Here is a 12,384-nt window from a genome sequence, read left to right as displayed (position 1 = left end):
CCAACCTCACCGTATTCATTTTAACCATACTTTATCTCCCAACTAGAACCCAGTGCTCATTTCCCTCAGTGATTTCCTCCTCATGGTGTTAAGGCCCTAGTCTGTGCTTCCCTGTATCATTCAACTCCTCTGTGCACCCGTGTTGTGCAAACACTGCACCAGAATCTCAGAATCACACAGGAACTCTAGTCTTGTGAGATGTGGCTGAGTTCTTACTGCTCATGGCTCTTTGTGGCTATCTTGTGCATGGCTCTCTCAAAAAGTTGTGCCCAAGCTCCAAAACGGTTAATGTGTGTTCTTTTAGAGTGCCAGGCATGATGTTTTGATTTGTTTTCCAGTTCCAATTGCTACTGGATCCGGCTAAGCCATGATCTTACACTTTTTGCAATCTTTTTTCATACACTCTTCATCTTGAAAAATCTCCGTAAGCTATAAAAGAAATGAAAAAGCTCAGTACGCCGGCTCATAAAAGACCTCCAGAACTAACCCAAAAAAAAGTGTGTTACATCTAGAAGTCAAATGGATAAATACCTATGAGCATATTTGCCTACATCAGACAGTGGTGGCCACTCAGTGGAATAATGTATTCAATCCATGTGTCTGTGTTTGACCTCATGGCCGCAAGGTTCAAATCTTGACAGGTTCACCCAGCCTTTCATCCTTCTGTGGTCTATAAAACGAGGACCATTGATGACTTGTGTTTAATAAACATCTGTTATTTAGTGCCAAGAAAGCCCAAGGACTGAACATGTTTTACCCTTGGGGAAACTTTGTACAAATTGGTGCACAATTACGAATCTTACAGAAAGATTTAAAAAGAATTTGGCCAAAAAACACACATTTACCAGTAGTGGCTTCTTTCTCTTATTTATCCATTAAATCTTCTTTCTTTCTTTTATGCTTATTTCCTTCTTTCTTTCTATCATCTTTCCTTTGTTTTATGCATGTTTCATTCTTTCTTTCCATCATTCTTTTCTTCTGTCTATTCTTCTCTCATTCCATCTGACCTTTTTCCAGTTTTTGATCCTTTTCAATATTCCTTTATTCTTATCATGCTCATGTTGTTCCTTCACACCTTCTTTGCATCTTTTCTATTTGTATTTATTTATTCATTCATTTATCTCTTCTTTACTTCAGTCGCCCATCCATTTGTCTCACATTTCTTTTTATTGCAATATATTTTACTGCTGTCCCTTTTTCTCAACTTTTATTATTTTAATTTATGTCATTGTACCTCCCTTTTCTTCTTTCCACCGTTTTTTCTTGTTTGCCCTTTTCCTTTTTCCTTTACATATTTTTCTTATTTCCTATGTACTATTGTACTCTCTTTCCTGCATGCTTGTTTTTCCTTCCTTTGTTCATTATTTGCATTGTATCTTCTTTCCTTTATGCTGTCTCACTTCATTTGCCATTTTAATTTTTTTTCTTTCTCTCTGTCACCCTTTCTCATTCTGACTTATGTTGACCTGGGAGCCGAGATAAAAGTTGAGAAGTGTCATAAAACAATCAAATCTTCTTCTGTAGCACTGTAGTGTCGCGCTCTAGTCGTTGCAGTGTGACGCAACGACGCAGAGCACGGCGGCCATTTTGCGGAGACGCGCTAAGCCCGCGAAAGTGGAGAGACGAGGTTCCCGGTGCTCTCCTGCCCGAAAGTTGGAATAAAACTACTTTAAAGTCTACTACGTGTTGCTCCTTAATGTGATCCCTATATATGAATCTGCCTCCTACAAATTGGCGACGAGGGTGGCGAAAAACGGACACCACCACAGCTGTTCCCTGTTGCAGCCAGCCGAGGACAGCTGAGGACCACGAGGCAGCTACAGCCAGGCACAGCAAGTAGTTACTGGGCAGAGAGAGCGTGGCAGAGGAGTGAGCCCGCACCCACATCGCTACACCCGGCATGCTAGTGCCCAGTGGCCAGTGAGGGAAGCCAGGAGGCGGAAAGTAAGGGGGCACACCAGCCCAATCACCAGACGGCAGGGGGATTACGACCCACCCCCCTAGAGGCGCACACCACACGGCCCACCCACAGAGGGCCAAGCGTCAAGACGACCATCGTGAATACTGCAGCAAAGGGTGGCATAAAGGGAAGACACCCCACATGCTCCTGACCCAGCCCTCCACACCAGCGCGGCGACCATATCCCTCATAGGCGACGCCAACACTTCCCCTCGCGGCCCTGGCCGAGCAGGAACAGCACAGTGCGGGCGGAGAGTCTGCGTCTCACGGAAGCCCCCACGCCAGCACAGATCCGGTGCGCCAGGCAGTCGGAGTGCGGAAATGAGTGCCCAAGCGTCTTCGCTCGCAACACCAATCCCTTTCCTGCCCAGGCCCGGGGAACCCTCCATGAAGTGGGACGATTGGAAGGTATACTTTATGAATTACCTGGAAGCGCTGGAAGATGAAAGCGGGGGGGAGTTTCCCATCAAAAGGTAGAAGAGGATACTACTCCATAACCTGGGCCCTGAAGGCATCAGAGTCTTCCAAAACCTAGTACCTAAAGCACGGCAGGCCGATGACGACGACGTCTCCCAACACGCGATTGAAGATCTAGACAGCCATTACAGACCGGTGGTGTGCAAGTCCATTGACAGGTACAACTTCCAACAAAGAAAACAGGAGGCTGGTGAGTCTATAGATGACTACGTGGCTGCATTAAAGAAACTGGTGGACACCTGCAAGTTCTGCGCCTTACATGATGAGTTTATCAATGACCAGATCGTCATGCACACCACGAACTCCTCAATCCAGGACAAGCTATGGGTCAATGGAGATGCGTCCCTGAAAGAAGTCATAGCAATGGTGAAGAAGGCAGAGCTATCAAAGCGATGCGCAGATGCCGCAAACCGGGACAACCCCACGAAAACCATGGTCAACAAAGTCACGGAGGCAGAACTTCCGGACAGGGGCAAAGGAGAAACTGGGAACGTGAAGATACCTAATAGATATGTTCCCAGACAACACCCCGTGAAGAAATCCACGCATGGAGACAAGAACTCCTGTTACAGGTGTGGGAGTCAATCTCACACTAGCCAGTACAAACGATGCCCAGCGTTTCGGGCCAAGTGTATGTTCTGTGGAATCATAGGGCATTACGAGAAAGTGTGTCGCCAGAAACAAAAGCGACCCACGGTCAAGTATGTCGCACAGGACTCTGACAAGGAGAGAGAAGAGGACGACTGCACCCACTCAAAAAAAACACAATGCAACCTGACCATAGGAGGAGTGCAGATAAGAGTGGTGGCTGACTCAGGGTCCCCGTACACCATAGTGTAACGTAAGGTGCGGGACAAACTCTTCAGACAGCATCTAGGGCCCCACCTGATACCTCCAGATATCCGACCCATCACATTCACGGGCGAGCCAATCCCCATGGTGGGGTACAGAGTCATGCAATTTGAGTTCAAGGGCCGGAAGGCAGAAGGCAAGCTATATGTAGCGGAGAAAGGGCCCTCCGTCCTAGGATGGGTTGACCAGGGCGAGCTAGGCATACAACTAAACCCGGCGGGCGTCACACAAGTCCTGATGACAGGCCCTGAGAGGCAACCAGAGGACACCAAATGGAGGGATGAGTTCCCCACTGTGTTTGGAGGCACGATAGGAAAGCTGACAAAATTTACGCATAAAATAGACCTCAAAACGGGCACCAAACCCGTGTGCCACAAAGTAAGAAACATCCCGTTAGCAATAAGAGAAACAGTACAGTTGGAACTGCAACGTTTGGAGGACAATGGCATCATAGAGCCGATAGACAGCGCGGAATGGTTGGCCCCGCTGGTGGTGGCCAGGAAGCCCAATGGCAAGGTGCGCCTATGTGTGGACCTGAGAGAGCTGAACAAAAACATTGTAGTAGAGAAGTTTCCACTGCCACGGATCGGTGAGATGCTTGCCAGAACCAAAGGAGTGAAATGGTTCTCCACCATCGACCTGGCGTCAGAGTACCACCAGATAGCCTTCCATCACACGTGCCGTAAACTGACGTCCTTCATCACTCCATTCGGGTGCTACCAATTCCACAGGATGCCGTTTGGACTAGCATCGGCAGCGGCCGTCTTCCATAAACTGATGCATAGTTTGTTCAAGGACATAGACAGAGTGCAGTATTTTCAAGACGACATCTTGCTAATGGGCAAGGACTGATTAGACCATGACACCAAACTGTCCACGGTGTTACACATCCTGGCAAGGAATGGACTCAATGCTGAATGGGAGAAAAGTAGTTTCAGAATGTCATCAGTCACGTACTTAGGCCACGAAATCAGCGATCAGGGGATCATGCCCAAACAATCCAACACCAAAGCCATACGGGATGCACCGCCACCAACCAACAAAGAGGAAGTGCGCTCCTTCATAGGCATGGCGGAGTTTTATAGCAAATTTGTGCCACACTTCGCCACAAAGACACACAACCTGCGCCACCTCTTCAGAGACAGAACGTCTTTTGAATGGACGAAAGACGCAGAACAGGAATTCCAAAGCATCAAGGAAGACATCTGTGCGGCAATTCCCTTTCATGGATTCGAGCAGCGGGCGATGTCCGTACTCACCATGGATGCGAGTGAAAAGGGACTGGGCGCCGTGCTAATGCAGGAAAATAACAAAGGTGCGGTGTCCACCATCAGCTTTGCATCCAGGTCCTTGTCCCCTACGGAACAGAAATTCAGTGTCATGGAAAAGGAGATGCTGGCGGCAGTCTGGACGATGGAGAAGTTGCGCCAGTTTCTTTGGGGCTCAAGGTTCAGTCTCGGGACAGACCACAAACCACTAGTCAAAGTGCTCACCTCAAGCGGACATGCGAACGCTACCCCCAGGATTGCAAAAATGACATTAAAGTTGCTGGACTACAGGTACGACGTCGAATACATACCATGACCAAAGAACAAAGTGGCAGATTACCTGAGCAGAGCGTCTGCCATGGAAGAAGCTCCTCCCAGCAACACTGATGAGGAAGTCAGCGTGACGTTCATGGACGACCACGAAAAGGTGATCAGTGCGCAAGAGTGGAGAGATGCCTACGAGGACGACTTGGAGCTCACCGCGGTCAGGCAGTACATCCTACAAAGCTTGCCAGAAAAGAGACACCTGAGTATGGAACACAAGAAGTTCTACGAAGTGCGAGATGAATTGTCCATCGGAGACCAGGGCACCTTTCTCCTCAGGGGAGATAAAGTGGTACCCCTAAATACCTTGGTAGGCCGCCTACTCTGAATCCTGCATGAAGGACACTTAGGTATTGTAAAAACGAAACTGCGGGTGAAACAAACATACTGGTGGCCTGCTATGGACAGCCAAATAGAAAGATACGTCAGAGACTGTACCCAATGCCAAAATGCTGACAAATCCCAGAGCTTAATGCGACCCTCCTTAGGGAAGTTCCACAATCCAATGAACCCGTGGGAGGAGTTGTCGATAGACATCCTTGGTCCGGTGCTGGATGCACAAGGTGTCCAAAAGTACATGGTAGTACTCATGGACAGATACTCTAAATGGCCCGAAATCGACATACAAGAGGACATGGACACGGAAACTGTATTGAAGTTCCTTACAGCCGTATTTCTGAGGGAAGGTATCCTGCGTTCCATCCTGAATGACAATGGACCCCAGTTTACGTCAGAGAAGTGGAAAGCCTACATGGGAAGAAACGGAATCAAGATCAAGCACACGTCGGTGTACCATCCGGTCGGCAACGGCTTAGCCGAAAGGTTCAACAGGGTTATCATGGGGTCTGTACAATCGGCGATCAGTGCGGGCAAGAACTGGGAAACAGAGTTGAGGAGCACATTATGGGCATACAGGATCACTCCCACCAGCACAGGATACAGTCCCTTCAAGATTCTCAGGGGACGAGACCCCTTCACCAGGGACAATGTAGTGTGGAAGGAACGCACTATAGTGAGCAAGTGGTCTACAGCAGTGGTACACCACAATATGGAGAAAGCACAAAGAGTGTACACTGAACACTACAATAAAAGGCGAAACGTAAAGGAGACGAACTTGGAAAGAGGGGAGTGGGTCCGCATCAAACTAGCCCAGCTGAGGAGGAAGGGTGACAGCAAATTCAGTGCGCCATTGCAAGTGAAGGAGGTTTACAACAGGGCGGCCTTGCTCAGCGATGGGAAAGTTTGGTCTCAGGATAGAATGTTCAAGTGCATCAAAATACTACAGTGAACCAAAGAGGAAGAAGCTCAATCTGAACTTGTCAATGACAACCAGGCGGCGGACCTCACATCGGAGGAAGATGAAGCAACCTTGGGAGGAAACATGAGAGAGAAGGTGTCGGCAGAAAGGTGTGATCTGGAGTGTACACTGGGACACCAGGAAGGTCCCAGAGAAGCCTCACCGAAGAGCATGCCCATGGGAGGAGACACACCTGGGCAGAGAACTCCCAGAGCAGACGCTGAGATCGCCTCCAGTACCCCGGTGAGACACACCCGAGCTGGCAGAACAGTGGTAAGACCGGCTAGGTACAGAGACTATGAGATGGGAGAGATCGATGCTTCAGGAAGCACATAGACATTGGGGACTTTCCGTTCACAAATGTTAATTGTTAAAAGGGGGGAGATATGTAGTGTCGCGCTCTAGTCGTTGCGGTGTGACGCAACGACGCAGATCGCGGTGGCCATTTTGCGGAGACGCGCTAAGCCCGCGAAAGTGGAGAGACGCGGTTCCCGGTGCTCTTCTGCCCGAAAGTTGGAATAAAACTACTTTAAAGCCTACTACCTGTTGCTCCTTAATGTGATCCCTATATATGAATCTGCCTCCTACAAGCACCCCCGCTTAAACGGATATAGCGAGTAGTGGAACACCCTGCCGCTGACACTCCGTGGAGCTACTAGTTTACTTGCCTTTAGGAAAGGTCTAAAAACTTGGTTGTTTGCCCTATAGGCTGTTTTTCCTTTTCTTTTCTGTTCTGCCTTCCACTCTGTTTTTATCACTGTGTTGTGTTATTCTGCTGTAGGTCTCATTATTAAAGCGCCGGGACACTCTTTTTGAGTAGCCGCGCGCTATATAAAAATAAATATAACATAACATAACATAACATAACATAACTAAGCCCTTGTTAACATGTGCAGGCTTATGATTCCTTTCTGGGCACGTCAGGCATGTCTAATTGTGATCATTTTCACAAAACAAGCGTGATCCTGGTCCATTATAAATGCGTAATATTAACATATACAGATCTCATATAAAATTCAAGACTGTGGGCTATGCATTATACACAATCCTCCTTTAGGAGGCACAGTAATCCTCTGAACTAACTCAAACCTCTCACAACTAGTACCACCTATCCAGTGGTCGAAGTGCAGAAACAAAAGTATGGGAACTGTCATGATTCGTGTAAGGGGGCAGGGCTAGGGGTGTGGTGAGTGAGTGTGGGCGTGGCTTTAAAAAACCCAAGCTATCTCTACATTTTTTCAGCCTTTCACCTTCTGGTAACTACATATAAAATAAGACACAGCTTACATGAAAATGAATATGTTATTCAGTGGGAAATACACTATCTTACAATATGAAACCTCTATTAGTTAATGCACTGCACTAAATCCTGGTTGATGCAATGGAGAATGGTGACTTGTGTATGTTTAGTGCTACAGGGTCCCAGTCTGTGACAGAAAGCACTGCAAACATGCAAGACATTATTACAAAACTTACATTACACACAGTATAAGATAGGCTGCTACAGACTCCGCAAAAAGGTTTACAATAAAAAGTGTTTCCAAAATATAGATTTTTTGCAGGGTGTACATAGTGCATTTTAGTTAATTTATATATGGTTGTCTCTAAAAAGGACGTAATTCGCAGCTTAGCGTGTTACTCCCTTACCATACCCCTCAAAAAGAATAAATGTGTGTCATCAGGAGGCAATTTTTTATGGTAACTGTCTTTTAAAAGAACACACTTCACATCTTAGCAGGTAGCTCCCTTAGAGTACCTCTCAAACTGAATAAATGTGTATCACCGGGAAGTTTCAAGGGATTCCATCAATACCGGCTTCCAGGCGCCCTTTACATTTGCAGTTTCAGCATTTGGCACATTTAAACTTCTTTCAGGCAATCAGGCACCCTGCCAACTTGCCAAGAAGGCTTGTTTAGCTGTCTTCACCTCCCTCGATTTCACAGCTCAGGAGGCTACCTGAATGACACTTTTGCTGAAGCTTTTCAGCTCTCAGAGTTAACCGTCCTGGGAAGGGTGACTTTTGACAAGAAGGAGGGGAACTGTTTTCCAAAAATTTTAAAAGTAAGGGCACGCCGTGCCCCTCAAACCCCCACCTCCCCTTCGACCACTGCACCTATCACTTCAGCACACAGGTTCATAGCGCTCGCGGTGAGCTGCTTGGAAGTAAGAGGGGAGGTGCCAGGGCTCGAGGGGGAGGAGCATCGCGGGGGGCGGGACTCAGAGGCTTCGCTGCTCTCGTGTCCCGCTGCATTGTGGGTACCGGGTTCCCCTGCTGCTCGCCGGACGCCGTCAACATGGGGGCAGTCACTGACGGTAAGGACTTTAGCCGTGCGGGGAGTCACCGAGAACTGGCGTCTCCAGCATCCTTCTCCCGCGCCTGCTGGTGTTCCGTAGGCCGTAAAGCCGCGGCCTCAAGTACTAGTCGCAGCCAAGAAAGAGGGAGCCCCTGGGAGATGCTGTGTTACCTCTCATTCGCTTGAATTGCTATCTATGTTTTCATTATAGTAGTGTGTGACAAAATAATGCCAAGCAGCTTGAAAATAGTAGGATTAGAAGACCTTTCGGAAAATAATAAACGTGACAGCAACTTTAAGAAGACAGACCTTACTAAACATGAATAAGCATTGATGTAGCCAGTAGGTTTCACCTACGAGAGACCAATTAGCGTTGTCAGTGTGTTTAATCGATATTTTGCAGAGCAGTGCGAGCTGATGTGCAACATGCTTTAACGTAAACAAACAGCGCTGCTTTGTTTGTTTACTTTTAGCCATGTTGCACAGCATCCCGCGCGTGCAACGTGCCGAAAAAAACATGTCAACGCAAGTTGGTCTCACATACCGAAACCTATTGACATTGCAATGCTTGTTTTATTTCAATGCGGCCACGTTTAACATCGGTGAAGTAGTCCATATAGAAACCCAACTAAGGTGCTACATTTCAGGTTGTGGTTTTGATTTTATACTTGAACACTTGGCCTTTTTCATTTGTGCATTTCCAGACGTTCTTGTTTACTTAGTGGTTGGTAATTCTGATTAATCTCAACTGACATCTTTTCTCAAAATTTTAAAGAAAGACCCGAACGAAAGGTGCTTAATTCCAGGGCCGTTTCTAGGTGTTTTTGCCGGCCTAGGCAAGAATTGAAAAATGCAGCCACCTCCCTTTTACTACCATCACTCTCACCCCCTGTCCTCCAGGCTAGAAGGACCGCCCCCCAAAAACGTGTTGGAATTTTGAAGGTTCAACCAGTGTTCTACCTAAGGGTATTTAACAGATAACCATTACACAAGAGAACATGTTGGGAACCGAAGGCGTGTAGCAGACAGGGTACCTACAATAAGGACACACAGGCTGTTGAAGAGGTGTGCAGTGGGACCTCGAAAAAGGAACATACAGGAGGACTCCAGAGTGGAAGTACAGAGGGCACCACAGAACATGAGATTCAAAGACCCCGCAGTAGGAGCCAAAGGGACCCAGAATAAGTACCCCAGGGTTTCAAAACAGAAGCCTAGAGGAACCCTAGAAAAGGATGCCAGGACTCAGCGACCTGAGGAGCCCCATGGACCTGACAAACACAGGGAACGCAGATGAAGAGCCCCAGTGTTTCTGTATTGTAACAGTTATATTTTAGAGTTTTATATAGCGCGAACTAGCCCAGAGGATATCGGCTATCAGATCGTTTTACATGAGCATCAGTTTAGTTACAGATGGACACATTCATTTGTGTTTTTGTTAGGCACATGGATATTAAATGATTTGCCCAGAATCACAGGATGCTGAGCGTCGTTGCTGAGACTCGAACCGGTTCGTCAGCTTCGAGGTCGACCGCTCTAGCCGTAAGGCTACATCCTCTCCCCAATATATAGCGCCTACTAACCTTATGTGGGGCACTGAAGCACTCCTCTACATGGGCAGAAACTAAGCCATGAATAGTATGTGGTTGGAAGGTGTTTGTCTTTGTTCTTTATCCTATGTGGGAAGTATTTCTCCGTCATGCGTGATGACCACGTGCGGTTATCATGTGATGGGACGCAGCGCCTAATAAGAAAGGTGAAAATGAGTGCTCCAAGTCCAGGTAGGATAGACACAATGCAGAAATTTGAATAATGTGAGCCCTAGGGAGAGCCCCCATAACAGAAGACCTAAGGAGCCCTGACAGGAGATCCCAGAATAAGAGGAGGGTATGTGAGGAGGTAGAGGGAGGGAGGCATGACTGGCAGCAAGCTGAGGGTGTGAGGGGGAAAGAGAGAGATGGGTGTCACAGGGCTAGAAGGAGGTGGTGTGACTGGGGCATAGTTGGCAGGAGGGCACGGGGTAGAAGAAGGTGAGACAGGGATAGTGACATTGTCCGGAGGGGTGAGCGTGTCACACTGTGACAGTACTCCTACCTGCACGCGCTGAGATCTCCAGACTGGAAGTCCTGCCGGATCCTGGTAGTGAGACGTGAGAGGGGCCTCTGCAGGGCAGCGCTGCTGAAGAGGTCCTCCTAGAACCCTGTCCGGGGATGCAAGGGCGTTTAAATCCCACCATCACGTTTATTCTAGTCGGGACAAATTCTGCAATTCATGTTCTATCCTGAGCACACTCTGCCCTGCATTACCAGCTATCTCGGACACACACTGACTGCGGGACTGCCCGTCATACCCTGTTATCTTGGACACACAATGTATTTACGGGCCTTGCTGTCCTGGAAACTTGCACTGCGGGCCCAGCATGCCCTACTTCCCTGGACTTACACTGCACAATTGCACTGCAGGCCACACTTGTCCTGTACACACTGTGCACTGCTTGTCCAGCTAGAACTCTCTGCGTTGTGGCCTGCTGTCCTGGACACACTTCCACTGTGTGCCCCTCTGTCCTAGGCCCGCCGGACCTCCGCGGCTGCCTCCTTCCAGTTACGGCTCCAGTTTTCCGGGTACCAAACACCCCGCACGCCCCGCTCTCAACGTAGTGGAGGTTGAGGTGCTTCACCAGGGGCACAAACCTCCAATCACCGCCCTCGGGCTGTACCAGGCCTGAAGAGACAGGTGTTTGGTTCATTCAGCAGGCTGGCATTTTGAAATAAAAGCGCGCTTTGTACGAACACGGCAAGCTGCTTGACTGCCTCACGTTCTTTGCAACTATTACAAAGTCAGTAGTCTCCGGGACGCAGTCATGCGCGGTTGGTGGGCCATAATCCGAGTCTGTCCAAGTGTACTGACCTGACAGGTGCCAGCCGCCCTACTCTGGCGGAGGTTGCCAATTCAAGATGAAAGAACACTGTGATCTTCTGCAAATATTGCCGCAGAGCCGTCAAAAGGTGTCATGTCAGTGACACTAACACTAAGGAGGAGTGGGTGCGGTATCACCAGGCAGTTTACTGCTGAAAAGTAGTAATACAGGAAAGGCGCCACTCCTGATTCACCTTGCCGGGATTCCCAAACTAATGTTTTATGCCGCCCTCCCCCTTTTGCCACCCTAGGCGGCCGCCTAGTCAGCCGCCTAGTCTTGCCTAATGGCAGAAACGGCCCTGCTTATTTCTGTTGCGATAACGGTTATATAATCATGCCAATTATGTTTTTACACCGTGCAGTGCACATTAATAATCATATTGTTCACAAGTTGTTAGTTTTCTTACCGCTGTTAAGCTAATATATTTCCTTAGGATGAGAAGATCTTACTTAAAGAGGCACTTCATTTTTATAATGATTTACAATGTCACAAGCTTTTACTTGGTAAAATGGGGAACAAAAACAGTGGAAAAGTTATACATGGAAAAGTTAGTAAAAGTGCGTATTGGAGAGTAGTTTTCCTTGCTTTTTAATTTATAATTGTGCACCTTATGCTTCTGCGCTTACCCTGAACTCTGTGGTCTTTAAAACCGTACTCCAGGGCTTAAAGTGGGATGAAAAAACAGGTGGGTCTCTCAAAGGGGTGTGGCCAATGTAATTAAGGGCGTGGCTTAAAACCACAATCAAAAAATCTTCTTAGCATAGTGTGCCACCCGAATGGAGTTTTGCTGCTTCTGTCATTGCATCCAGATATTTAATAGAACAAGTAACATTACACTACAGCAAGCCACGTTTATTTGGTTTGTCAATGGTAGTTAGTTGCATATGACAAATAACCACCATATATTGCTTTGTTGTATAAAGCATTGATAATGCTTTAGTTCTGACATGATGAGATTCTGAAAGAACTATAACGAGTCTCTTTGAAGTTGTATCAAGG

The 12,384-nt window shown here is 47.6% G+C and overlaps 1 protein-coding gene across 1 annotated transcript in view; it reads left to right on the top strand.

The window, feature by feature from the left end:
- The first annotated feature begins 8,360 nt into the window (after positions 1 to 8,360).
- Positions 8,361 to 12,384, top strand: part of THOC7 (THO complex subunit 7) — an 85,730-nt gene continuing 81,706 nt past the window's right edge. The window contains exon 1 of the mRNA XM_078662360.1: positions 8,361 to 8,490. Coding sequence (XP_078518486.1) covers positions 8,472 to 8,490 — 19 coding nt within the window. The 5' untranslated portion in view covers positions 8,361 to 8,471. The remainder of the gene's footprint in view (positions 8,491 to 12,384) is intronic.

This window comes from Lissotriton helveticus, chromosome 9 (assembly GCF_964261635.1).
Source record: "Lissotriton helveticus chromosome 9, aLisHel1.1, whole genome shotgun sequence".
In the NCBI taxonomy this organism is placed as follows: domain Eukaryota; kingdom Metazoa; phylum Chordata; class Amphibia; order Caudata; family Salamandridae; genus Lissotriton; species Lissotriton helveticus.
The sequence above is the reverse complement of the archived record's forward strand: the minus strand, read 5'-3'. Positions and strand labels throughout refer to the sequence as shown.